Source organism: Calypte anna, chromosome 10 (assembly GCF_003957555.1).
Source record: "Calypte anna isolate BGI_N300 chromosome 10, bCalAnn1_v1.p, whole genome shotgun sequence".
NCBI classification, from domain to species: domain Eukaryota; kingdom Metazoa; phylum Chordata; class Aves; order Apodiformes; family Trochilidae; genus Calypte; species Calypte anna.
Window position 1 is genome coordinate 18,199,762 of NC_044256.1, and position 24,388 is coordinate 18,224,149.

Sequence of the window (24,388 nt, forward strand, 5' to 3'; positions counted from 1 at the left end):
TCTTCTACTCTGAGTATGTAACTAAGTTGTGGAACTCCTCAATTCTAGGTGCTAAAGCTTACATAGATTCAGAAGTAATATTCATGGAATATGATTTTATAAACATCTTTAAATCCACATTGGTTCCCAGTGTAAAAATCAGGGAACATGGGGAGAAGATGCTTTACAAATACTGCTTTTAAGTGATGAATGCGTATTCTATTCCTGTGTCTCCTTTACCCATCCCAGTGATACTTGCTGGTAGCTGCAGATAAAATGTTGGACCACATGGATCTTGGGTCTCACATGTGGTGGCTATTTGTATGCACTAGCTAGGATGGTGAGTGCTTTTAAAAAGCAGAGGAAGGAATCTGGTAATTCTAGATGCAGAGAACTATTTCAATAATGTATGGTATATTTTAAATGAAGCCACACATGAAGAAGAAAACAAATTTAAAGTGCTGCTTATAGAGACCCTTTTATTAGGTGTGTTCCAGGAATGCAAGAGAATTTTTGCAGAATGAAATTTAATGTGGTGATAGCATGAGCTGAGGTTTGGAGGGTTTTTTTCTGTTTTGTTTGAGAGTGGTGCAGCTGACTTAAGACTGAATGTTTTATGAACTGAAGCTTAGAAGTCAGTGAATATTATTGGTGGATGGCTTTTTTTTGTTTTTTCAGGTTTTTTGGTTTTTAACAAAAAGGTATAAATTGCTTTCAACATAAAATAGTTGCTCTATGATGTTGGCTGTGTAGAGGCTTTTTCATCTGGCCATAGCTAGCTGTTAATACCTTTTTAGCAGCTCTTTGGAAGATCTTTTTTTTCTTGAAGAAAATCAAAGCAATGCACTACTGAAGGTTTTTAAGTATTTTGATGTGTAAACCACGTCTAGTGCATATCCTTTTGACCACTGTCAAAATATTATGTCTTACATAATCTTATGGTTGATTTGATCTTCAGTTCCATGGCATGGTATTCCTAAATGCTGTTGGACATTTTATGATGTTTTACCAAAGCAGTCTTTTGTTGATATCAGGTAAACAAAAAATGACATTCCTTCATTTTGCAATGTTCTTCCATCCCTTTTTTTAAATTCTTTTCTCCCAAGCTGCATCAGAATGTCATGGTTGTTTCCTCAGTGTAAATTGAATGTATTGTGAAGTGTAGCCTGTGACTAATTGCCTCTTGGTGTCTCTGTGTATTAGCTGCCTGATGGTGATGTGGCTGCACCACTTTCTACATATTGCCTCAAGGATATGGCATTGTGACACCCATCTTAAAATACTCAAGGCTTGATTTCAAAAGACATTTCAGGTTGGAAAGTTTGCAAGGTTGTGAGATAATGTTGTGGGCGGTTTTACCCCTTTTATTTTAACGAATATTAGGTGGTAATAGACTAAGGTGCACTTCCGTTCTGTACAGTCTGTCATCCAGTTGCTGCTCCAGAGGCTATTTGTTTTCAGTTCTGTTCTCCAGTTCTGTTGAATTAATGTCATCCTACAATTCAAGCAGTTTGTTTGGAATATAGCCTAGCATTTTTATTTTTTTTTTTTTAACTAAAAGTGCATTTACAGTGTTTTTTACAAGTCATTTTGGTACATTAAGACCAGATTAGAATATTAGGAAGGCACACTGGCTTTTCAGGTTGCATGCACCCTTTTCTTTCTTAACAATTTACTAAGACAAAACAAGTGCTAGACTGGTAATAGCTCACTGGTTCTTGGTGAGTGTGTAACATGCAGGTTATAGTACAGAGACTGTGAATGTCTTAAGTATTCATTGGTGTCTTGGTAGCTGTGAAATAGTTCTGTTGGAAAAATACTTTCTGTGGTCTTTGCCCCTTTTAATTAAAGATATTCCCTCTTTTCCTTCTCCCTACTGCTTCCCAGTGAAGCTCCAGATACTGTCTTGGAAAATGAGTTGTAATTCATTTTAGGAACAAAGACTTGATAGTCTCATGGCTTTGTTTCATTATGTGATGATAATTTCACACAACTAAGGGGAAACACAATGTTGTTTCTCTATAAGGTTTCCTAAAACAATTAATGGAGTTTACCAAAATTTTGTGGGTAAACTTTTGAAACCTCAGATAACTCAAGGACTAAAGCTTAGGGTGGTAAGCACCACCCACTTTCACAACTGTAAATTCTTAAGGCATCTAGTTTAAAGTATAGAAAATATTGGTCATAGTAGCTACAAACTACAGATTTAGAACTTGGCAAACCGGTTGGAGTTTGTTTAATTAAAACAATATATGTAGTATAATGCTTCACTAATGAAAAGAGGTGGTTCTTCACCAAAATTAATTTGTAAATTAATTTTTTCAAAATTTTATTTTTTAGGGGTTTATACGAAGAAGCAGGAACCTGTTCTCAAGCTGAAGACAAAGTAGACAAAAGAAGACGAAAGAAAACTGTATCATGTGTTAGAATACTGAAGAGTGAAATTTCTTGGATTAGTACATTTCTGGATTGCAAAGCAAAAGAAAGAAGAGGCTGAAAATGGGGAGAAAGAAAATACAGATCACAAGAATAATGGATGAACGGAACAGGCAGGTGAGAAACAAAGAGAAAAGAAACAAGCTGATCAATAATCACAAATGTCAGTGCAACCTTTGAATACATTCATCTTAATTCACTCTTCTAAAGCCAGGCTTTGTGTTCATGTATCTATAGATGCCATTACCAGAATAAAAATAAGGAGCATTTTTCACTGGTTTTACTACTGTTAGAGGGAAAAGTGTTATTTGGTATAATCAATTACTGCTTTTAATCAAATTCACTATAAAACTGCTATTTCTGTTTAAGGAGTACCTTAGTCTGTATTTCTGGAGAATTGTGTTGAAATGGACATCTTACTTGATCTTATAGCCACTAGGAACACTTAGCAATAAAGTATATTCCTTGTTAGAGCTGTTTAATTCACCAGTCTTGAAAACCTGTCAGTCAAAAGGAAAGAGCACTCAAAGTGCACAGCTTTATGGAAAGCTGCTTACGTGGTTGCTTTGGCCCTAGTAAAGAGGTGTCCTGTGAGCTTGAAAGGCACCAAAAGACACTCAGATCAGAAGCAGTGTTTCCTCTTAATATCTAAATTGCTGCAGGAGATAGAAAATAAGATTTTAATTGGATATTGAATTTTCTAATGAGGTATCTTGAAGGAAAAGTTATGTAGGAATGAGTTAGGATCTTAGAGAAAAGTCATAGTAGGTCAAATGAAAGATGCCACTAGCCCAGTGTTCTTTGTCCAATGATGGTCATAAACAAGTAAGTGTAGGCTAGAGATGCAGATGTTACACTGCTCTTCCAGCTTTTGACTATTCTTAGCTCAGGGATTTCCTGAGCTGGATGTGGTTTCCGTAGATTTAGTAACCATTAATGGATTTTTTTATTGTTGTTGTTTTCCCTTCCCCCCACCAGTGAACTTGTTCACTTATCCTTTGAGCTGTTATTAAGTTGCAGCATTTACAACACTTTTTGACTGTGATTTCCTATAGATCTGTTACCTGTTGTTTCAAGAACACCTCTTCATTTATGCTTAGTCATGGTTCTGCTGGTTGTTAAGCTCTTGTATGAAGGAGGCAGCAGCCATTCCCTATCTAAGCTGTCCATCTTGTGAACCTCTGCCTTGTTTTCTTTTCCCCTAAAGTAACTTTTTCAGCCTGAAGCACTCTATCTCACTTAGATTTTAAGCTGTACTAAAACCTTTTATTTATTTATTCCACCCCTTTGTGTCCATTGTCATTGATTTTCCCTAAACTTTGAGTATTGCTACATTGCTTTTAGTGGCAAAGGGACCCAGAATTGCACAAGCTTCAAGATGCACGCAAAACATGGACTTATATAGTGGTGTATTAATGTTTGTTCTCTGTTCCCTTCCTAGTATTTGATTTTCTTTTTTAACTTTTGAGCTGCCAACATGCTGTTGGGGTAGTGTCAGAATTCCATGAGACTGTCTTGCTGCTGACACATCAGCTCAGAGCCCATTGTTCTGTTTGTGAAATCAGGATTGTTTTTCTCCCTGTATCCCTTTAAAGCAGTGTAAACTCTGAGAAGACTATATATAGCAAGAAAAGTATTATTGGAGCTTGGGAGAAAGCCAAGTATTGTGTTTGAACAGCTTTAATCACACACTGACTGTATGTTGGATCTAGATAAATGTCTCAAGTACATGTAGTAAAAGTAGATGAATTAATAACTTCAGTTCTTTCAGATTTTGCTCTGGATCTTCAGGCAGTTTGAAGAGATGGATATTGATCTCCCTCTCCCCTTTTTAAACTTATTTGCAGTAAGATGAACAAGTGTGGGTTTATTCTTCTTGAAATACAAACGTAGTTACACCCTTAACTTTGGCAGGTTTTTACTTGTTTTCAGATGGAGTTGGCATTTTTTGTTTGTTTGTTTGTTTCTGGCTGTTTTTTGGCTAACAGTTTTTTTTGGACTTTCAGTGTCCAGGAAGTGGCTTTAAGCTCCAAGCTCTACTTTAAAAATTGAATTAGGGTTGCCATATCCTCTTCTGTAAACTTGGAGATGGTAACACACAGCATATTGGTTGTAAAAGGCTTTAAAGAGGTAAACCAGCTCTTCTTAGTTAAGCCAAATTTTGTATATTCAGAGGTATAGATGGTCTTTAACTCCACTGGTGCCCTTTGTTTTTGGTAGGTAGTTGTAGCTTTTTAATATACTACAATTCCCTAATAGACATGATGTATGTTAGGTATTTGAGTTTTGAGACTTTTTTTTTCATTGACCCAGATAAGGAAGGCATTTAGGGGTTGTTTTGCTGAACAGAAAGTACAGTTCAGTTTATTCTGTCAGTTTTTCTACAGCATACATGACCTGGTTAGTAGGTCAATCATAAACATGCATGTGATGTCCTGTTTAGATGTTTAGTATGATGTTTACATTTTGTTTTTTATTTATTTATTTTTATTTTGAAAATAAGTGTAGAATGGTGTAGAGGTTTGCATGCAGAGCAAGTTGATACAGCTTCTAGGGGAAGAAATTATTATTATTATTTCTGATGGGACTGTATGTGAGCTCAAAACAGAATATATAGACCATTACTCTGGGGGATTGCAGTTATCATGAGACTGTCATTGTATTATTAATTAAGCAGTCTTATCTGCTTGCATGAGCTGTAGGACATTTATCTTCATTAAGCTGAAGAGAATAAAGTACAGTAAATTAGGTATCACAGGAGCTCAGTATTGCTGCCTTTGCTCTCCTTTTTTGCTAAGAAATATTAGAATAGTGCTAAGGAAATCTTTAGCCTGCAAGAAAGATAGATATTTTTGGTTTTAGTGTGGTCCTAAATGGCAAGCAAAACAGAGAAATTTGGACGGATGATATTGGCTTTCTAATTTATGAAATCATAGGCTGTGTGCTTGGACTCCCATGGGAGTGAGGTTTCTGCTAAGCACTGTCCAAACACAAAGTGAGAAATCTCTGTTAGCAAAGAATCTCGCAAGTCAAACAGCTTGATGAAAGGTCAGAAAGATAACATTTCAGTAGAGAAGTTAAGATCCCTTGCCCAGGATTCTTAGTGGACCTAAACCTGCAGTCTTTTCATTTAATGACTTCTCAAAGTAATGTAGCACACACACATCTTGTTTGTGATGTGTTTTTCCTGAAAAAAAACTGAACAGAAGTATATGTCTGTACCTCCTCATATTTGGGTAATAATCTCTTGAGTGTCATATAATGGGAGTATCTAGAACAAAATCACAATTTTCGGGGTTGGAGAGGACCTTTGAGATCATCTAGTTCCAATAACAACAGCTGCTTAAAAGAAAAAAACAACCCACCATTTCCCCAAATCACCAGAAGGACCCAGACAAAGTAATTCTTAATGTCCTACCCCAGATCTGATAATTACCAAGTGCTCTGAAAGAAGGTATGTGCCAAGTCACAGAATTACTAGGAGACATGCACAAGATCTGTTTTTAAGAAGTGGCAGTATTATATGTGGACAGTGTAATTTCTACTTGCATTTCAGAAAAGTACAGCCCAGTAAAACCAACATTTGTGCTTGGTTTACTTGCTGGATTGATAACTGAAATAAAAATACCAACAGAAGATGCATTAAGGTAGTCTTGTCAGGTTTTTTTGTATCTTATCTCACTAGTGTATTGGAATTGTTAAACAGTAAGTAGATAAAAAGGTCCGCTTACCCTAGTTAAACCTTGAGTATGTTACAGTGCCCTTACATGAAGTGGTTTCAGAGATAGTGCTGTATCTTAATGGAGCTTCTCACCAAATACGTTTTTAAAGGGTTAATACATCTGACATTCCTTATTTTTGTTTTTTCTGGGTCTTCTGTTTGTGACCTCCATTCCTACTTTGACTAAGTATTAGTGACTCATATTTTCCAAAATCATAGGTACACTGCATTTTTAGTTAAAACAGATTTTTTAAAAAATATATTTTTGTATGGATATGGATACTGTTTTGTAGCTGGAGAGCAGTCCCCACTGTCCCTTTGCAAACATTTGTGGTGCTGTGTACATAATTTGTTAGTATATCTGTCTGCATCCCTCTGAGACCATTGTATGTGGTATAAAGGGTAGTATGTATTTTGTATTATGGATGGCATTAAAAAGTAGTATGTGTGAGATGCTTATTTCAGGAAAGATGCTTTAAGGTTTCTATACACAGAATTTTCCCATCCATCTTCCAAAAACTTGATGTACATTTATGCAATTAACACGTTAGACTGTAGAAACTCATAAAAGAGATTTTATTTGTTTCTTGTGCTTTACATCATTCCTAGCTTGCAAAAGACTTCTCACTTGTCTGTTAAACATGTAGGGCATGTAGGTCACCTGCCTGTCAGTGAGCCATGTACTTTGAATTGTAATATGGGGGTGTGAATATGGCCATAGGCAGAGGTGTTCCATTCAACACTGAGGCTCAGATTGAAAGGCTAGCTCCCAAAATAGAATCTTTGTTTAAACGGTCTCAGCACACTGACTTCCTACTAGTAGAATGAGTGCCTTTTTGAGACACTTAAGAGGGTGTAAGTTAAAAATACTGTCTGTTAAGAAAAATTGCCTTTAGCATCAGACAAGTGTTGAATTCAGCTTGAAGTCAGATATGTTGATGCTCTTAGTTTACTCACAGAAATCTGGTAGAATTAATAATTTTTCAAAACTTTTTTGTAATGTGTGGCAATTTTTATTACTGTCTCTTCCCCTTCCCCAGCAGGCAGATGGCACCTTTGTGGTGTTCTGTAATGTATTTCCTGACAGCAGTTCTAATTGGACAACATGATTCTTTGGTGATGCTCCCAAGTGGCTAAAAGCAAAAGTATAAGAGAATCTGATCAGGTGGCTTAATAGCAAAAAAACCCCAACAAACCCCAAACCCCCAAAATAAACCAAAACCTCCCCCCCCCAAAAGAGTATATTTCTTAACTTAGCATAATTAGAAATCATATTGTATAGTAACAGTGTTGCTTCCATTACTGTTGTTGTCTTTGATTTTATTAGAATTAAGGTTGTAAGTAACTTGAGTAAACCAGGTACAGAAAAACTAACCAGCACAGAAGAATATATTGTGATACCCGGTAGGTCAGTGTTAGCTGAACAGAAGGAAAGGCACTTATTAGAGGATTCTGCAAACTTTTAACTCATCTTGGTAGCAGTGCACCCTCCTCTTGGTTGTCATGTTATCAGTGGAACAGCTGAAGGGGATGTACTTGTTTAGTTTAATCTAATACAGAGCACTGGCCCTGAAAGTGGCACCCAGATATTACAAGCAGTTCTTTTCTGAAGCTCATACATGTATTCAGTTATGTCACTTGTTAGTGTTAGGAATAAATAGTGTAGGCTCAATTGGTATATTCTTTGAATGCTTGATTATAGTCCTTCAAACCCTTGGCATATGTTTAAAAAATTATTATTGTTCTTTCTTCTCTAGGTCACCTTTACAAAGAGGAAGTTTGGATTAATGAAGAAGGCATATGAGTTGAGTGTACTCTGTGACTGTGAAATTGCACTCATCATTTTTAACAGCTCTAACAAACTCTTTCAGTATGCCAGCACTGATATGGACAAAGTTCTTCTTAAATACACAGAATACAACGAACCCCATGAAAGCAGAACCAACTCAGATATTGTTGAGGTAACAATTTGAAAAGATACATCAGTTTTCTTATCTCTGTAATATTTCAAATATAGAGTATTTAAAGATATTTTAAACAAATATATTTAATAACTTGAAAAGCATGTCATAAAATATGAAGTACTGCTTTTAGTCTGGTGTACCTAATGCAAGAAGCTGTCTTTATAGCCATGTTGTTTACCCATCTGCCCCCCACCCCCTGCCAGTTTCTGGGAAACATGTTTGAGTTCAACCACATATGGCAATGGACATCAAGGTGTGAAAGATGGTTGTTTGTTTTTCTGTGGGAAGGAGGGGAGAAGCATTCACAGTTTTCATGGAAATAAATCAATTGGATGGAGAATAAGGTCCAAAGAATGTCCTCAGGCTAAAATACAGTTATGTTTGTCCCTTTTCTCTTCTGCTGAGGAAGTAGCTGCTTTACTAGTCAAATGTTGCATACAGCCCAAATCAGCCTGTGCTTGCCCCTTGTTCAGCAAAAAAAAAACACAATTACAAAAAGTTAATCTGTGGAGCAAATGAACGTAATTAAATTTGTTGTCCAGTCACTCTGTATGTCAGTTAAAGCATAGCAGTAGAATGACTGCAATTTCTGCAGTAATAGAATGGCACTGATATATTTACTTGGAGGTATTGGTTTCATCTGCTTTTATTATGCTTGTGCTTTAAATAGAATCTTTTTCCAGTACATAATTTCTAAATTAGGTGCAGTCGAAATCAAGGATTTTCTTGGCAATTGGAGCCTTTCTGTACTGTAACTGCATTTCAGATAAGTCATGTCTCCTGTAGTCCTGTAAATAGACCAAAACAGGTGGCTCACTTAAGTGCTTAATTTAAATTCTGAAGTTGTCTTCTGAACAAATGCCTTGCTTTTTAGGAATGATTTAGGAATAGTGATGAGCCTTGTATAGCTGAAGAGTCTATTGCCAAGGGGATCACAAGGTACAGGGAGGACACTGGCAGATCTTTTAAAGAAGTTTTCAAGCAAAAAACCAGACTGACAAAATTCAGGGACAAATGCCTCTTATTTCCCTCAGAGAAGATTCTGTGCTAATTTGTCAACTGCCTTTTATGACCTGAAAGAAAACCTCCCCAACTTCTGTCTTCAGTGTTGAGTACTAATGAGAGGGATAATACAAGCTTTGAAGAGTTGAAAGAGTATTACTTAGTCACTGGATTACTCTAAATAAAGAAGAGCCACTGTAGAGGAAGGGAAAACTTAATTCTTTCAAGATGAGGTTTTGGTTGTCACATGTGAATCTGAGATAGGGATACAAGCAGGGCAGCCACGCTGAGTTTTCTTTTGCATCTAAGGCCTCTTTGTGTTATGACATGTGGTAATAGTGCATTTTCTCATGTGGAAGAAGAACCTCTTCCAAAATACTGTACAAGGCTTCTGGGTTTTTTTTCTTTATTGGTGGTGTTGGGTTATTTTATCAGTGTCAAGCATTTGACCCCTGGGAACTACATTAAAATAGTGCAGTTAGTATCCAAGTGCATGTGTGGTTTCTATTCTGGGGGAACATGCAAGGACTCATCTGCAGAATCTTTTTAATTTTCTTCTGTAGGTCTATTGTAGTGTGGGATTTGGGACTTCAGCTCTCATTTTTCATACATAGTATAATTTACGACTGTATCTTCCAGTCTCTTCAGATTAGCCCTGTGTGCTCTTTAGTCTGCTTGAAATGGTTTTTTTCTTAATAAAAACTTAGAGAGGGGAGTGAATACCTTTTTACAGGGAATATACATTCTTTACTTTTATGGCTGTCTTCTAAATAGGGAAGTTAAATTGATGGAGGAGATACATACAGTCTCAATATATGTAAGGTAGAGTGATGTTTTCTCTCTGGATTCCAGGAAAAAAAGTGTACAATATTTCAGAGAGACATGGCAGTTTCTTTTTTTTTTTTTCAACTGATGGCATTTAAGACTTGCCCTGCCTTTGTGGTAACTTTGTTGCCTATTAATTATTATTCAGGCAATTAAGAGATCCATTCATGGTTGGGTTTGGATTGTTTGCTTCCCACTGTAAGTAAATAATGTCTTTAATTTAGAAAAGCATTAATTTTCAGTGGAAAAGTCTGTGGAGAATTATGGGCTTCTTTTGCTTTGCAACAGATGTGACTTGATTCAGTGGGGAACAGGATGTGCTATGGAGCAAATGCAGTGTCAGGTAGAGATGGGGGAAGAGTAAGACTCCTGTATTTAAGCAGAAACAAGTTCCCAAAAGCCCACTGCTGATTTCACCAGTGACGGATGCTTGTGGCATGATGGAGGAGAAGTTACAGCACCAGCTTTTTGGAAATGTTCTGAAAGAACAACATAGAATAATTTCTCATTATTTGGCCTCTGTAGAATACAATTTTAACAAGGAAAAACTTATGAAAAAAACCCTAAAAATCTGTCAAATATATGGAGACCGATTTAGAATGAATAAATCAGTTTGATGGAGATAGAGCTGCTGTATATACCTTAGTTAACATTTTAGTAATTCCCTTGACTCCTTGAATATGACAGATGATATTTATTTTGATGTAGGCTCACTGTGAAACTAGTCTTGACCCACTGTGTTCCTGAGCTGCATGACAGGAGGGATTTTTTTGCTGTGCTAGGAGGGAAGCTAATTCTACAGAGCTCAGAAGCTGTACAAGGGAAGAAACAAATCCACTCTAAACTTATTTTCAGTACTGGGTAGATGGCAATGTTGTACATGATTAAGTGAAATTGATGAGCCATCTTCCCCTTATAGTTGCCTCCTGTTCAATTTTGGCATAAGAATTGCTTTCATATGCCCACAGCTTGGTATCTTCTGTTGCTGCTGGAACGTTTGCATGAAAACATAGTAGGAGGGAGAGCACTGTCATCTTAAATGAATACTGGATTATTTTTTATACATGCCCTTATGTCTTTGACTGTACATGTTACTGTAGATGAGGATGCTCTGTTGCTGTCCTGTACCTACTCTTCTCTAATGTTTTAGTTTCTTCTGTATATTTTCATTAGTCCCAGTTTCCTTTTCAATTTCTGTTAATATTTGCTTGTCCCTACCCCCTCTTTTTTAGCTCGAGAGGCTAAGTGTAATTTTTCCTTTAAACTTAATGGAAGAAAAAAATGTATCTTCTGTTGAAATTCCAAAATAACCTTTTCATATTATTTCAGAAATATAAATTAGAATTTTAAAAAATTTGGATGTTTCTTGCTCTTGAAGTATGTGGTCCTTTTGACATCAAATGGGAGAGGTTTTGTTCTGTTGTACAGTAAGCTTTCACTTCTCTTATTTTTTTCATCGTCACTTGAGTGAAGGCTCTTGCACAGGTTAGATCCATCCCATGGGAATACTGAAAAAAGTTGAGTTTCCCTCCATTGTGAGCTTTGAATTCTTGAAATATTAGAATCATGTATTTAGTTTTACAAAGCTGTAATGGCACAGTTATAGATTGTTACACCAAAGCACTGCTTATGATTTGGAGGCCTTGGTCTAGGTGTTGGAGCTTTGATGCATGAATGTTCATGAGCTTTTTTTTCTGTAGCACATTTTGGCAAGTAGTTTTTTCTTGTGAAGAAATAAGCAGAGCAGTTCTGCAGAGTAAAATGGGGAGAATTTCAGTTTGTGTCAGGTTTCTGTGTCCATATGGCCAACAGAATGTTTTAATGTATGAAAGACAATTTGAAACTTTGAGCTTTCAGCCTTTTGTGATCTGAAGGAAAAGGGAAATGAATTAGGCACTCATGTTCAATCTTCTTTGGTGTAGGGGTTGTTAAGATTATTAGAGATTATATACAAGGTCACGCTTCCATATTGGGACCTTCTGTCCCTCAAGAGGGCCTCAGAAAGCAGCAGTTGTTCCTTTTCTTCCAGTCTCACTCTTTCTGGGAGTCAAGGGCTGAAGACAAACTCTCTTTGCCAGTTTAGCTCAGCTCTTGATCTCTTTTCCCCTTTTTGATGTTTCTTGAGTCATACAGCAAAACAGGGCTTATTTTACCCACATGTGGCAATGTGTGGGTTGTGCATGTTCATCATATCACCTCATCACACTGCAGTGATTGGATTTTTAGGAGCTTGTCTAAAATGTGACCTACTTTGCTGGTTGCCATCTTTACCCATGAGAATTTCAGATAGGTGTCAGTTAATGAGCCTCCTCTGTGCTGTTTAATGGTGTTTTCATTTAAGTATAGTGTGCTGTGTAAGGCTTAATTTGTATCCCAAATATTGACACCTGTCTTTGAAATATGCAATAAGTTGTAATAAAAATTTTAACTAACAAGTACTTAAAGATTACCCTGAACTCCAAACATCCTTGTGAAAAGGTTGCTCTGTTGGAATAATCAGAATTGCTTCTTGGTGTAAGGTACAGGAAGTGATTTGGATATTTGTATTTAATTTCTTAACCTGGGAAAATCTGGCTGTATTAAGAAGTAATGTTTGTGTGCCTTGGTGTGGCAGTGACCATGTCACCCTTTTGACAGAAAGAAGACAGAAAGCAGGTAAATGGACCTGCTGGTGCTTACAGCAATCTAAGTAAGCCAGTGTAAGTGACAGAAGCCCTACTCAATGCATCAGCTCGTGTTAACATCCCAAGCAGGCACTGTTTCTTGCCTTTTCACAAAATTTTAATGAAGAGCTGCTAGAAGAGCAATGTGTGTTCTTTAGTCACAGGCGTGTGTCGTATCAAATACGTGGCTGTCAGCTCCTTGCTTTGAGTAAGCTCGTAGAGCTCATCTGCACGTGGAGAGCCAGCAGCATAAAGAAGCAGATGCATCTCCACAGCCAGATGGAGCATATGCCAAGAGACAAGTGTAACAGTGTGAGGAAGATAAACAGAAAAGTTGGTGTTGAAACACTGTGTTTATAAACCAAAAGCATTGTGGTTTTGTTTTTTATCTAGTTTTCTCCTCATCCCCAGCATGGCTTCTTTGCCAGGCTGTGGATTACCAACATGTCTTTTGAACGGCTGTTGATGCGCAGGGGGTTTGGAACTGGATGATCTTTAAGGTCCCTTCCAACCCAAGTCATTCTGTGATGCACTACATACAGTATTTTGTTGACCAGAGGATGTTAGGGTATTTTGGTAGCACTTGAATTGGCTCATAGCTTCCTTTTTAAAAAAAAATAGGGTGAAATTCATATGAAATTAAAGGACTGAAATTGTATCTCAGGATCCATGGATGCACACATAAAATTGCATGTGAAAGATATTAATTTAATTGATTCTGTTTCCTTCTTGGTGAATATCTGGTGTGTCCAATCTAGATGTGCACTACAGAGGGGAAAGAAAGAAAAAATGAAAAAGCTTTGGGCTGACAGAAGAATACATAAGAACAGTGTCATGTTTGGACCTTTTGCTTTTGTTTCCAAACAGCAGGGGCCACACTGGAAATAAGTGATATGCACGTGTGGAAAAAGCTTAACATTTATTTCAGGGAAGTAAGGAAATGACTTTGTAATCTGCTCATGATGCTGGGAAAATGTAGGCATTATTGGACTTGATTTGCTAAATGATTATGTAAATGTAATTATACTGCATATAACATTTCAAATAATTTGAGGCTGCATACAAATGCCTTTGAGACACTTTATGGAGATGATTGAGGAGGATTTATGTATGGTTAAGGACTAAAATCACTTTTAGCCTACCTTAAAAAGAGATAAAATGGATAAAAACTGAAAGTGGTCTAGAATGTGAGTAATCAGAAATTGAGATGTATGAAAAATACACATATATATGTATACATAAAAAATGCATGTATGTGTGTAGCTTGATTTTTTTTTTTCCTAGTATGAGTATTTTCTGCAAAACGGTCTTTCAAACTAGTTACTCTTTGGGATTTTATTTCCCATTGAGGTTTCAGAAAAAAATAACTGCTTGAAAAGTTTAAAATGTGGTCAAGGTAGCAAATATTTATTTAAAATACAGCATCAGAAGACAGCACTCTATTGTACTGACCAGAACAGTTACCACTTATTGTGGTATCTGGATCTGTCTCTTGGTGACTCAAATTAAAAAAAATTATTTTTTTTTACATCTTTGTCTAGAATGCATCTTTATATCTAGTGTTTGAAATGTCTTGCTGCTGCTTAGCTAATATATTACCACAGGTCATTTTATGTAGTTCCAACTTGGATTTCTCTCTGTCCTGTGACAGTTACAGTGGTGAGATAATCTTAAATCTCTGAAACATTTGCTGTGGTGTTCTCCTTATTGCTTTTTAAGAGACTAACAGAAAAAGCTAATTACTTCATTGGTGAATGACAGTTTACTTGGTTGTGTGTCAGTAGAATCTCAAATCAAATCAGGTGGCTCTTCAGAAAGCTGTGCTGCTGGGAGGACACAGTTGTGAATCTGGGTCAGATACTAGGAGAGGATCTTTCTGTGTGACACCCGTGTATTGAAAACTTTGCAGAAGCAGCTCTGCTGATAGGTGATGTGGATGCATTTTGAAACACACTGAGAGCTTGAGTTAGTCATAATAGTAGGCTTTTTCTTTGAGAATGTTTTTTCCCTATTTATGTTTATCTCCACTTTAAAGTGGGATTACTCAGAGAGTTTTGAGAAATTCTTCAAGGCACCATCTTGCATCTGAGATTGCTTGGCCCGTGAGGGTTTGTTGGAGCAGTTCCTGTATCCTGTTCCTCTTATTTGGCATCTGCCTTTAGAAGCAAAGTGTGATTAAGGCTCCATGTTTATTTGTTTGTAGTACAGACTTGGATAACACATTCCAAAACATTAAAACTTATGAAAACAGCTATATTTTTTTAATATTGCATATAGCTTCTGTCTTTGGTAAATAACACACCTTTCATTATCTTTGAAGTCCGTTTGTTAGTATTTATTTAAAGAGGTGCTGCTGATCAGCTACATAAAAACAAAGATTCTCCTTTGTTACAAATGCCTGTATTTATTTCCCAGCTGTGCAAGTGATGTTTCTCCAACTGATTCTGCAGTGTGTTTGGAGAATGTTTTTATTTTTTGACTTTATAGGGCAGACACAGAAACTTCAGTTCTCACACCCACGGCTTGGGAAATGCATAGCAAAGATCTGGTTCTGGATTTAGCTCCTTGGGAGATGTTGTGTTAAGTAGGATGGAAGATTGACTCCAAGAAAATCTGTAGCAGCTCACTTTTAATGCTGGATTTCATGCAGGCAGGCACAGAAAGAACTTGTTGATAAAAGTTCCTCAAGCTGTGCTGGTCTCGTATTCTGCAGTCCTTGTGTTGCTGCAGAATTTGGTGCTTTTCTGTCAGAATTTTGAAATTCTGACAGTTTGAAGAGTGTATTTTTACTTTATAGTTTCAAAGTGAGGACCATGGCATCTGTTAGTCAGGAGTGAGTGACTTTACACAAGCTGTGCATGGAAGGAACAGACCCCTGAAAAATATATTTCCTGGAACTACAGTAAAATAAATAACTTATTTCTGGGGATAGTCCTGATTTTGACTTTCAAGTTCATGGGTTTGGTAGTGTCTTCAGCTGACAACCCTGCCAATCTGCCAGTGTTTAACCACCTTGCAGAAGTGCTGGCTTCCTGATCATTGCTGTTCATCACCCATTATTTTAGCATAAACTGTCAAAAGGAAGGATAGCATCAACTATAGGATGCTTCACTCCTAGGTGCCTTTAGAACCTGAGCACATTTACATGCTGTGTTGTTTGAGAAGTCTCTAATACTTCAATAATTGTTATGTTGGAGCCTTAAATTAATGGTGCTACTGCAGGAGAGGGCTGGGGGAGTCTCTAGCCTCAGAAAAATTAACCTAGATCTTCATGCTGTCATAAAAACCTCCCAGTCATGTAACTGACATTTGGGTGTGATGGGACATAAAATCATTTGCTGGAGGTTGTGATTTGCTCATTGCCAGTGTTGTACTGGAAGTAGTGTGGCCCATCTAGGCTGTAATACTCTCAAGGCTCACCTGAACAAAGGACTTCATGGTGGTCCTTTCACCTGGTGTGTTTTGCATAGTAATTGTTCCTGAATAAAGAAAGTATTTATGGCAGTAGCTCTTGTGGTACAGACCTATAAATCTCCTAACAGCCCTTATTATATCATATAATTCTTCATAATACTTACAATCTGTACACGTGCAGTGTTAATGTCTTTGTGACTTACCAGGGATAGTTATTTCATCTTGTTAATGTCCTATCAGTGATGTAGCAGTTCACGTGGGAGCAGACGTGCCCATGTGCCTGTCATTTATGGCATAGACTGTGATGCTAGTTCAGTTAGTTAAATTGGCAATAGTGTGGATTGTAATACTTAAATAATGTTTTACTGGAATAATTTATCAGTTTTATCAGGCATGCTGGAGTCAATCTTTATCCAGGTCTAGGACGAATCATCTCTGTCTTGCTTTATCCAGTACTGACATGAATTACAAGTGACAGAGTAAATGTCACTCCTGTTTCACTGTCATACCGTCTCTCTATAGGTACCACCTTTGATTGCCTCCCTACCCCAACCTTCCTGGCCCCTCTGCCTTTGATTTCCTGTCCTCATTTCAGGTTAGGTAAGGGCAGTGTTCAAAGAGGAGCTCTGGCTTTTGAGGAATTCACTTTAAGTGAAGGTTATGCAAGGAAAAACTTAAGTATTTTTCTTTGACGCCTAGCTGGGAAGTTCAGTATTCAAAACATGAGTTGTGACATAATTATGTCTTTGTGTCTTGAAGTCCTACATTCTAATTATTTTAATTCAGTAAAAAGAGATGTATCAGCTTGTATCCTACTTCCTCATTTCTGGGGAGAGTTGCTACTTCCTATTGTATGTACTTCTGCCTCAGCTGGCATTTTCATGTACCTGCTTTCAGTTGTCCCGGGAAATTTGCTTATTTTGGCTTTGTTTGGTTTTCAGTTTTGTTTTTTGTGTTGTTTTTTGGGGGTTTTTTGTGGGGTAAATATTATGCAGAAACGTTATGAACTGGAAACATAATTGCACACGCACCACAGCTGTTTGGAGGGCACACTGGGGCCCAGGCATACTTCTAGCTTTTTTTCTACACAGTTAGACACTTTTTCAGGTGAAACAAAATGGCAGTCCCACACCAAAATAAAAGTTAACTGAAGCTTGTTCTGATTAGGCATTTGTATAGCCACTTCCCATTATTTTATACATTAATCATATTTTTTTAATTTTATAGAACCCTAGAATCCACTGAATGTTTTCTTTAGGAGTAGTTGCTATTTGTGTTGTAATTACTGTCTTGATAATACAAAGTTATCTTGAGTACCAAGACTTGGAAATAGTTTCTGTTATCCTTTCCAATTTTCAAACTGTAAGGTGATGTTCAGGATGAGAAATGTTTGAGGTGGCAATACTACATAGGCAGGTAAACCAAAAGAAACCCATTCTTTTTAGATCACTGAATTGTAATCAGAGTTTAGAAAATTGTCCTTGGCCAACTGTGAGTAGGAGATAATATTTTTACCAAAGAACTTCTAAAAGATACTGAAGGATACTGTGCAGATGGGTTGCAACACTTGGAAACTTTTAATGTTCCATATGGCTTATCTGCAATATACTGTTGCTGAGAGGAGACATTCAGTCAGCTGCTGCTGTTGCTGATCTTGTATTTTAACTATTGCAGGTATGTGAAGAGGTGTATGTCAGAGGATGTGAGTGTACATATTTGTTGTCACTTGAGTAAGGATTGAAAAAAAGCATTTATTTACCACAAAATAGCTTTTCAAACATTCCAACATGGAACTGTGTTTTCCTTGGTTTTGCCATTCGTTTTCTCTGTTGCAGATTAGATTCTGTGAAAGGACTGTAAAGTGTATTTAATTTATATGCTAAAGTAACCAGTATAGAATATTTTTTCCTTTTTGGAGATGAACATTGTTCTACTTTGTTGTTAGTTTTTAATAAGAAGTTTGAATAAGATTGACTTAGAATGCCAGTTTAGCCCTTTTTAATGGGAAAATCTAGTTGATGGCACTTTCTATAAAAAAGATAAAATGAAAGTCTGCTCAGTGGTATAAAATTTAATAATTAGTATATTGCATAGAAAGTGAAGCAGAGACATGCATCAAAGATCAGACATGGAGAGCTTGGCTTGGACTTCACTGTGGAAACAGTATTCTAAGTGGTAATGGATTCCTGATCATTCTGAGTCTTCAGAAGTTCATTTAGGAATGAGCATTTTGTCTTGTTTGTAGGTCAACAACTGCATTATAAAGTCCACAGTTTACAGATAGTTTTTTTCAAAAATCACAAATAAAAGTGAGGAGCTTTCCTTCCTACATCTTCTAGTTCATTGTATAATACTGTGAGGGTAAAAAGAGAGGGCTTTATAGCCCATAAAATTGTTGTTCTGTAATAATTGCTTGTGGTTTAGTCAAAATAATGTTTCACAGCAAAGATATTTAAAGCTCAACTTGAAGCTTCATACCATATCACATCTAAAAAACCCCTCGTGTGTGTGGTTTTTATTGTTGTTGTTGGTGGTTTTTTTTTTTAATATAAAGGAGAGTTTGAATCCTGAGTGCCATCTTTATCATATCTTGGAGGAATTTGACAGCTAGCTTTCATGTTTGGCAAGCTAGGGATAAATGTTAAAATTTGCCAGATACTGGAAGTGCTCCAGCATTTGAAACAAGACTGTGCCTTTTCTTGGAGTGGTATGTAGCAGGGACACAGATAAAATTTCAAGCCATGAACATTTTTTATCTGTAAATGACAAAGACCTTTGTCTAAAACTTAACATGGCAGAGCATTGCCTGAGGGGATTTTACTTGTATTTTATGGCCTACTGCTGAGAAGACTTGTAATTGTTTTGTTTGGAAAGCTCTGGTAATTAATCCTAAACCTCCTTATTTTCCTAGTATACTATCAAATTTGGCCAATTGATATAATCATTGTAGAGAACTTTTTTAAAGTAGTGGGTTCAATTTTTGTTGTCTATATATTTTTGTGTAATATAATTTCCATGTTGAAATACTACTACTAATTGAGCACAAGTATGGGAAATATTATTTAAGTAAGCTAAAGGAATAGACTATGCCAGTTTTTCTGATTTGACTTTATGTTCATGGTTTTTGTTAGCCTACCAGAGAGATAAGGCATTGTTTTTAAAGAAGTTAAACTCCCCAGGTTGCTTAGCTCATGGAAATGTCTGCCATAATCTTGTTTGACCTCCTGTGCACAACACTGAAGTTTTGAAAGCTGCTTTACTGTGCTGCTTTGGGATGTTTGTATTTATCACCATAACTAGAATGTGGAATTCCAGCTGACAGCCTAGCAAAATGTAGTTTAAAGTTTATTGGGTGTACTAAGAGGAATAATATTAGGGCTAAACCTAAGTAGCATATAATCAAAAGAATGGAAAACAGCTTCCTAATTAAATCTGCAGATGCTTCAGTGGTTAAAGTAGAAAATAATATGTGGCTGAGAAAATTCTGTAAAAATTGTCAAGTTTACATAAAATAATCTGATGCGTCCAGTACTGAGAACAAAGAAATTCAAGCCTACAGAAGTAGTTTTGTTGAACTCAACACACTGTTACTGAGTTGAATTATGTGGTTTTTCTCTGGCTGTTCACTTTTGACATATACACTGCACTTGAGATTCACTCCCACTTGTAGTGCAGACAGTGATAAAATTTGTATACCCAGCACTGAGGCTGCAAGCTCCAACTTTGCAGAACCATGTTGTTAATGTAGAGAAAAGAAATAGAAATGATGATAGGTCTAAAGCCAGACAGACCTGCAGGAAGTTTAAAAAATATAAATCACTTTCAGTGATGAAGAATATTCCTCAGATACTTGAATATGCTTTATACAAAAAAGGAGAGAAATTGCCATATGTAAAGGATAAGACACTGTAGCATTTTTTTAGGGAAGTGAAATGTTTTGCTATTAAAGAAGAAAAATCTGGTTTTAGCTTCAGCTTCTTGGCAGTAGCATGGAACAGGAAGGAAATAATGGAACAGTTGTCATGCTTTCAGCAGGACTTCTTGCTGTGTGTAAAGTCTGTGGTGGGACGTGTAGTTCTTGCCAGCTGAAATCCCTCTCCATTGTGTGAAGGGAACTGAACTGTATTAAAGGAGTGTGCCCTGCTTTCTCTCACTGAAGTATCACATAGTAAAAATGAAAAGTGGGTGGCAGTCTGGTGCTGTGACTTCTGTTTGTCCTTCATTTTGTGAATATCTCAGAAAAAAGGTGTGGCTTTTTAAGGGGAGTGTGGTAGCTGAGGTGGTGGTGGCCATCAGTGGTGGCCAAGGCAATGGTTTGCTGCTGAGGGAAAGGCCAGGCCATTCCTTCTGCCTGAGATGGTCCTCAGGCTGTTGGAAAACCACCTTATTCCTGCTACAGTTGCAAACAAACCCAGCAAAAAATACCTTAAATATAGAATGGCCAACAAAAATTTTCTGTCATTTTAGTGAGGAAAAATGACATCTTGCAGGCTTGAGCTCACATCAGATTTGGCATAGGGGTGGTCTCTAGGATGCTGCACTTTCTGTGGCAGTAGATGGTTACTGTCAGTCAGGTTGTCAAACTGCTCCCACAGAGATTTCAGCAGTTCCATTAAAGCATGGATCTCTGTAATCATCTGCACAGTGACTGTGAGGCTGATCCTGGAGGCTGTGGGATGGCTAAGTAACTCTTGGTTATCCTTGGGTCTCTATTTTAGGAATTATTCTCCTTTGTTCCTGAACACTGATAGGAAAAGCACTGCTGCAGCCCGGGCTGATGGAACTGGCTTTTGCATTTTATTGGTGTGAGTGCAAGTTCACAATCTTTTGCCTCAATAATCTTGCAGTTATTCCCATCAGAGATGACAGAGTGATGCTCAGTCCTGTCCTTCCTGCACAGAGCTGTGGGGGTGCTTGGTGACTGCATTTGTGGGTGAGGAGCCTTCAAAATCTGGTGCAAGTGGCAGCATTGTCCTCTCTGTCTCCAGGTGCATGGCAGTTCTCTAGAGCATCAGGAAAGTGTGTAATTGGTTATCATTTTGATAACCATGGTGTACGTGCCTACCAGAGCAGCAGTAATATCAGGCAGTACATGTGGAGCCTTTCCATTACTTTTTGCCTGAGGAATACTTACACTTCTTTAAATTACAATTTTTTTCAAGTCTTTTCTCCAAAGTTGTGCTTTTTCACAGCTTTCCTGTCCTCTGACTGCAACAGCAGAAGCAGAAGTAACCACAGTGGAAGATCCACCTTTTCCAGGAGAAATAACATCTCACTTCAACCGTAACCAAATTCTGAAAATGTTTTTTCCTCATCATTTGAGATGAAACACCAACAAAAATCCTGTTTGGCCAGCTCAGGTAGCAAGTTCAAAAATAGAGCTGTTAACATGATACATAGTAGTATTGATAGCAACAACCATTTCCTTTTTGTGTAATATTACAAGAAACCTGACACCGAAAATGTTCTGAATGAACTGAAGGGTTTTTTGCACTTCATAATGCTTTTTACATGGAGGTCATCCTGCTTCTTTGGTTTAAGGCAGAAAAATATTATTTCCTGAGGTGACAGTGAACATAATCAAGTTCTCTACAGTTTTGCCAGGGCTGGTAAGGAGCCCAGATTACTAATATCAGGAGTCTTGGCTTTTTAACCACCCTCACTGAATCAGAGTTCAAAACAATGCTGTTTGTGCTCTTTTTAACTATTAACAACATGTCCTATGTCCTTTCAGAGTCAGATGTAAAAAACAGGATCTTTCACGGGGAGGAGGACAGCTGGGGGTTGTCACTTCATCTCTGGGAGCACTAATGTGTGTTTATTAGTTGAGTTGCTGCTTTCCAGAGCTGCTGTTGATCAGTGTATTGAGCCAGTGTAAGTTTTTGTGAGAAAAGCTGCACGCAGCTGGGCTGGAACAAGCCTTGGAGAAGGTGGTGACTTGATTTCATGCTGTGGAGACTCAGCAGGCTTAAAGCCTCCAGCATTTTGTGTTTCTGGGGTTTAGTGGAAGGAAGCTTATGCTAGGATAATTACACTGATGATTGAATATCATCTTTGCTTCCTTATGGATCATACAATAAATAATCTTACTGTATTTTTGTGCTCTTTGGTGTCTGCACTACTGGTTTCAGTATTACTGGTTTCAATAGAATTCATCTTGAATTGTAGAGAGGAGCTCATTATTTTTTCTTGTTTCTTGGAGAAGGCATTATTGTGTTCCTTAGATGCTTCTTGCCATGCTATGATTCTGTTCTTAAATTAGCAAAATGCATTGCAATTAAAAAGTACTTTGCATATGTGTGGAGAAGTTCAGTAAAATATGGGGCTTTTGTGCCATGTGCTTGAATGTAATCTTTAAACCTGTCATAGCTCGTACACTTGGTCTCATACAAGATTTTCTAAGCTCTGCCATTAAAGAAAAAAAAAAGTACTTTATCTCCTCATTTGGTCAATCCAATCTCGTATTAAGCTTTACAGTCTCAGATACCAAAGGCACAATACAGTATATTGACAAACATATGGGAACAATTTCCAGTAATTTATTGAAATATTAGAGGAAGTAGAAAAACTAAAAATAATTCTAGTCTCTTATTATAGTAAGAAAAATCATCATCTGTATTTATTAGCCTCAACTGCAATGTTCTGATTTTATTCTAAACAAGCTTGTGTGTTGCAGCAGAGGAAAAACCTGCCTTCATGTTAGACAAATATTCTTTAGTCTCACCAGTTGGTGTTTTTTTTCTCTACCCCCCATATCCTCAGAGTTAATAAAATTTCAGTCTCCGTGAAGCAGCTGAGGGAGGGCGAGCTATTTACTGCAAAGGAGAGAAACATCAAATTTTAGGTATGGAGAATCTGGAGGGTGGAGTCAGCACTTGTTTATGGAGTTTGGCTTTCCTGGGTCCCTGCAGAGAGCTTCCCAGTGCCCTTTGTGTTTCCCAGGCAGGGCTCTGTTATCTCTCCCCACTCCACGGGCTGTGAGAAAGCTGAGGCCGCGCTGTCTCGCGTAGGCTTCACCTGACCCTGTCAACAGATGACAACATTCCAGCCGTGAGGACGAGCCACCCAGCAGAAATGTTTTACTATTATGTTACTGGGCAATGATAACGTTGGCAGTCTTTTTATGGTTAGGTCCTCAAAGTGGCAGTTCACTTCAGTGATAAGGAGACAGAGCTTTGGATATCAGACCCAGACTTATTATCTGTAACACTGAACTGTGGCTTAAATCCTTCTACAATGACAGGAACCCCATCTGGAGTGAAGGTTTCCAGAATCTTAAACGGGAGATACTGAGGCATTTTCCTTCCTCATGAGTCAAAGCAGACTTAACCCCATTGTTATCAAAAATAAAAATAACTGGTCACCAAGAGGAAGGATGCATTTTTATATTTAACTAAATTGCTTTGTTTGTATTAGAACAAGTTGGAGTATGATTTTCAGGCAGATCTGGGAGAATGAATTGCCAGCATTATGCTGAAAAGCTTTCACTTGATTGTTTTAGAAAATTGAAAAGAGCAGTAATGGAGGTTCTGTACTGCAGTACCTAAAATTGCTGTAGTGTTTTTCTCAAAGGATGTGAACCAGACAGTGTGTGTACTTCTTGCAAGATGTTTCTTTAAAGCATCTAAATACAGCTGCGGTCACGTCCTGGGCACTGCACATGCACGTTGACTCTGCACACCCTGTAATGACATTTGCATTCTATTTACAGAATTCAGTAGGGTTGCAAGGGTTAAGTGTAATCCAGATTACGCAGTGTTAACATTTTCCCTCCTGATATCAAAGTGTAGAAGACTGGCAGGCTGACTTGTTAGGAAGGGCTGGGAGGGGGATAACAGGCTCCGACCTTGAGAGGCCCAGCAGCCAGTCCTTGTATGGCCAAGTCCATATAAGTGTCCAGCTGATTGGTTAGAGGAGCAGGATCCATGCTGTGACAGGTGTTGGGGAGAGCTACACCTGTTTCCCCATATGCTGATTTAGGGATTACATTTTTGTGGGGGTTCCAGATACTGTGTGGGATACTCAGAGCAAGCCAAGAAACTTGAGAGGGAATTACAGCTTCTGGTCACCAGTGGTATTAAAGAATTTCAGACAGTGTAATTGAATTTTCAAGTACTCTTTAAAGCTGAAGTAGAAATAGTCAATATTTTGCTTCTATATGAACAGTAGAGAAAGTCTTGTGTGCTTTTTATTGTACTAAAAATCAGTTGATAGCACTCTTAAGAAAAAATGCTGATGAATTATATAGTCCAAACTAAAACACAGTGTGGTTTTTTGATGGGTTTTTGTTTGTTTGTTTGTTTGGGGTTTTTTGGTTGCTTTTTTTTTTTTTAATTAGAAATCCAATATGTTGTGGAAACTTCTTAGCATCTATAGGCAAACAA

The 24,388-nt window shown here is 37.4% G+C and overlaps 1 protein-coding gene across 5 annotated transcripts in view; it reads left to right on the forward strand.

The window, feature by feature from the left end:
• MEF2A (myocyte enhancer factor 2A) overlaps positions 1-24,388 on the forward strand; it is an 82,081-nt gene that overhangs the window by 30,324 nt on the left and 27,369 nt on the right. For all 5 annotated transcript variants that reach the window (XM_030457058.1, XM_030457057.1, XM_030457060.1 and 2 more), the window contains exons 2-3: positions 2,320-2,532; positions 7,894-8,097. In XM_030457058.1, the coding sequence (XP_030312918.1) occupies positions 2,479-2,532; positions 7,894-8,097 (258 nt within the window). In that variant the 5' untranslated portion in view covers positions 2,320-2,478. The remainder of the gene's footprint in view (positions 1-2,319; positions 2,533-7,893; positions 8,098-24,388) is intronic.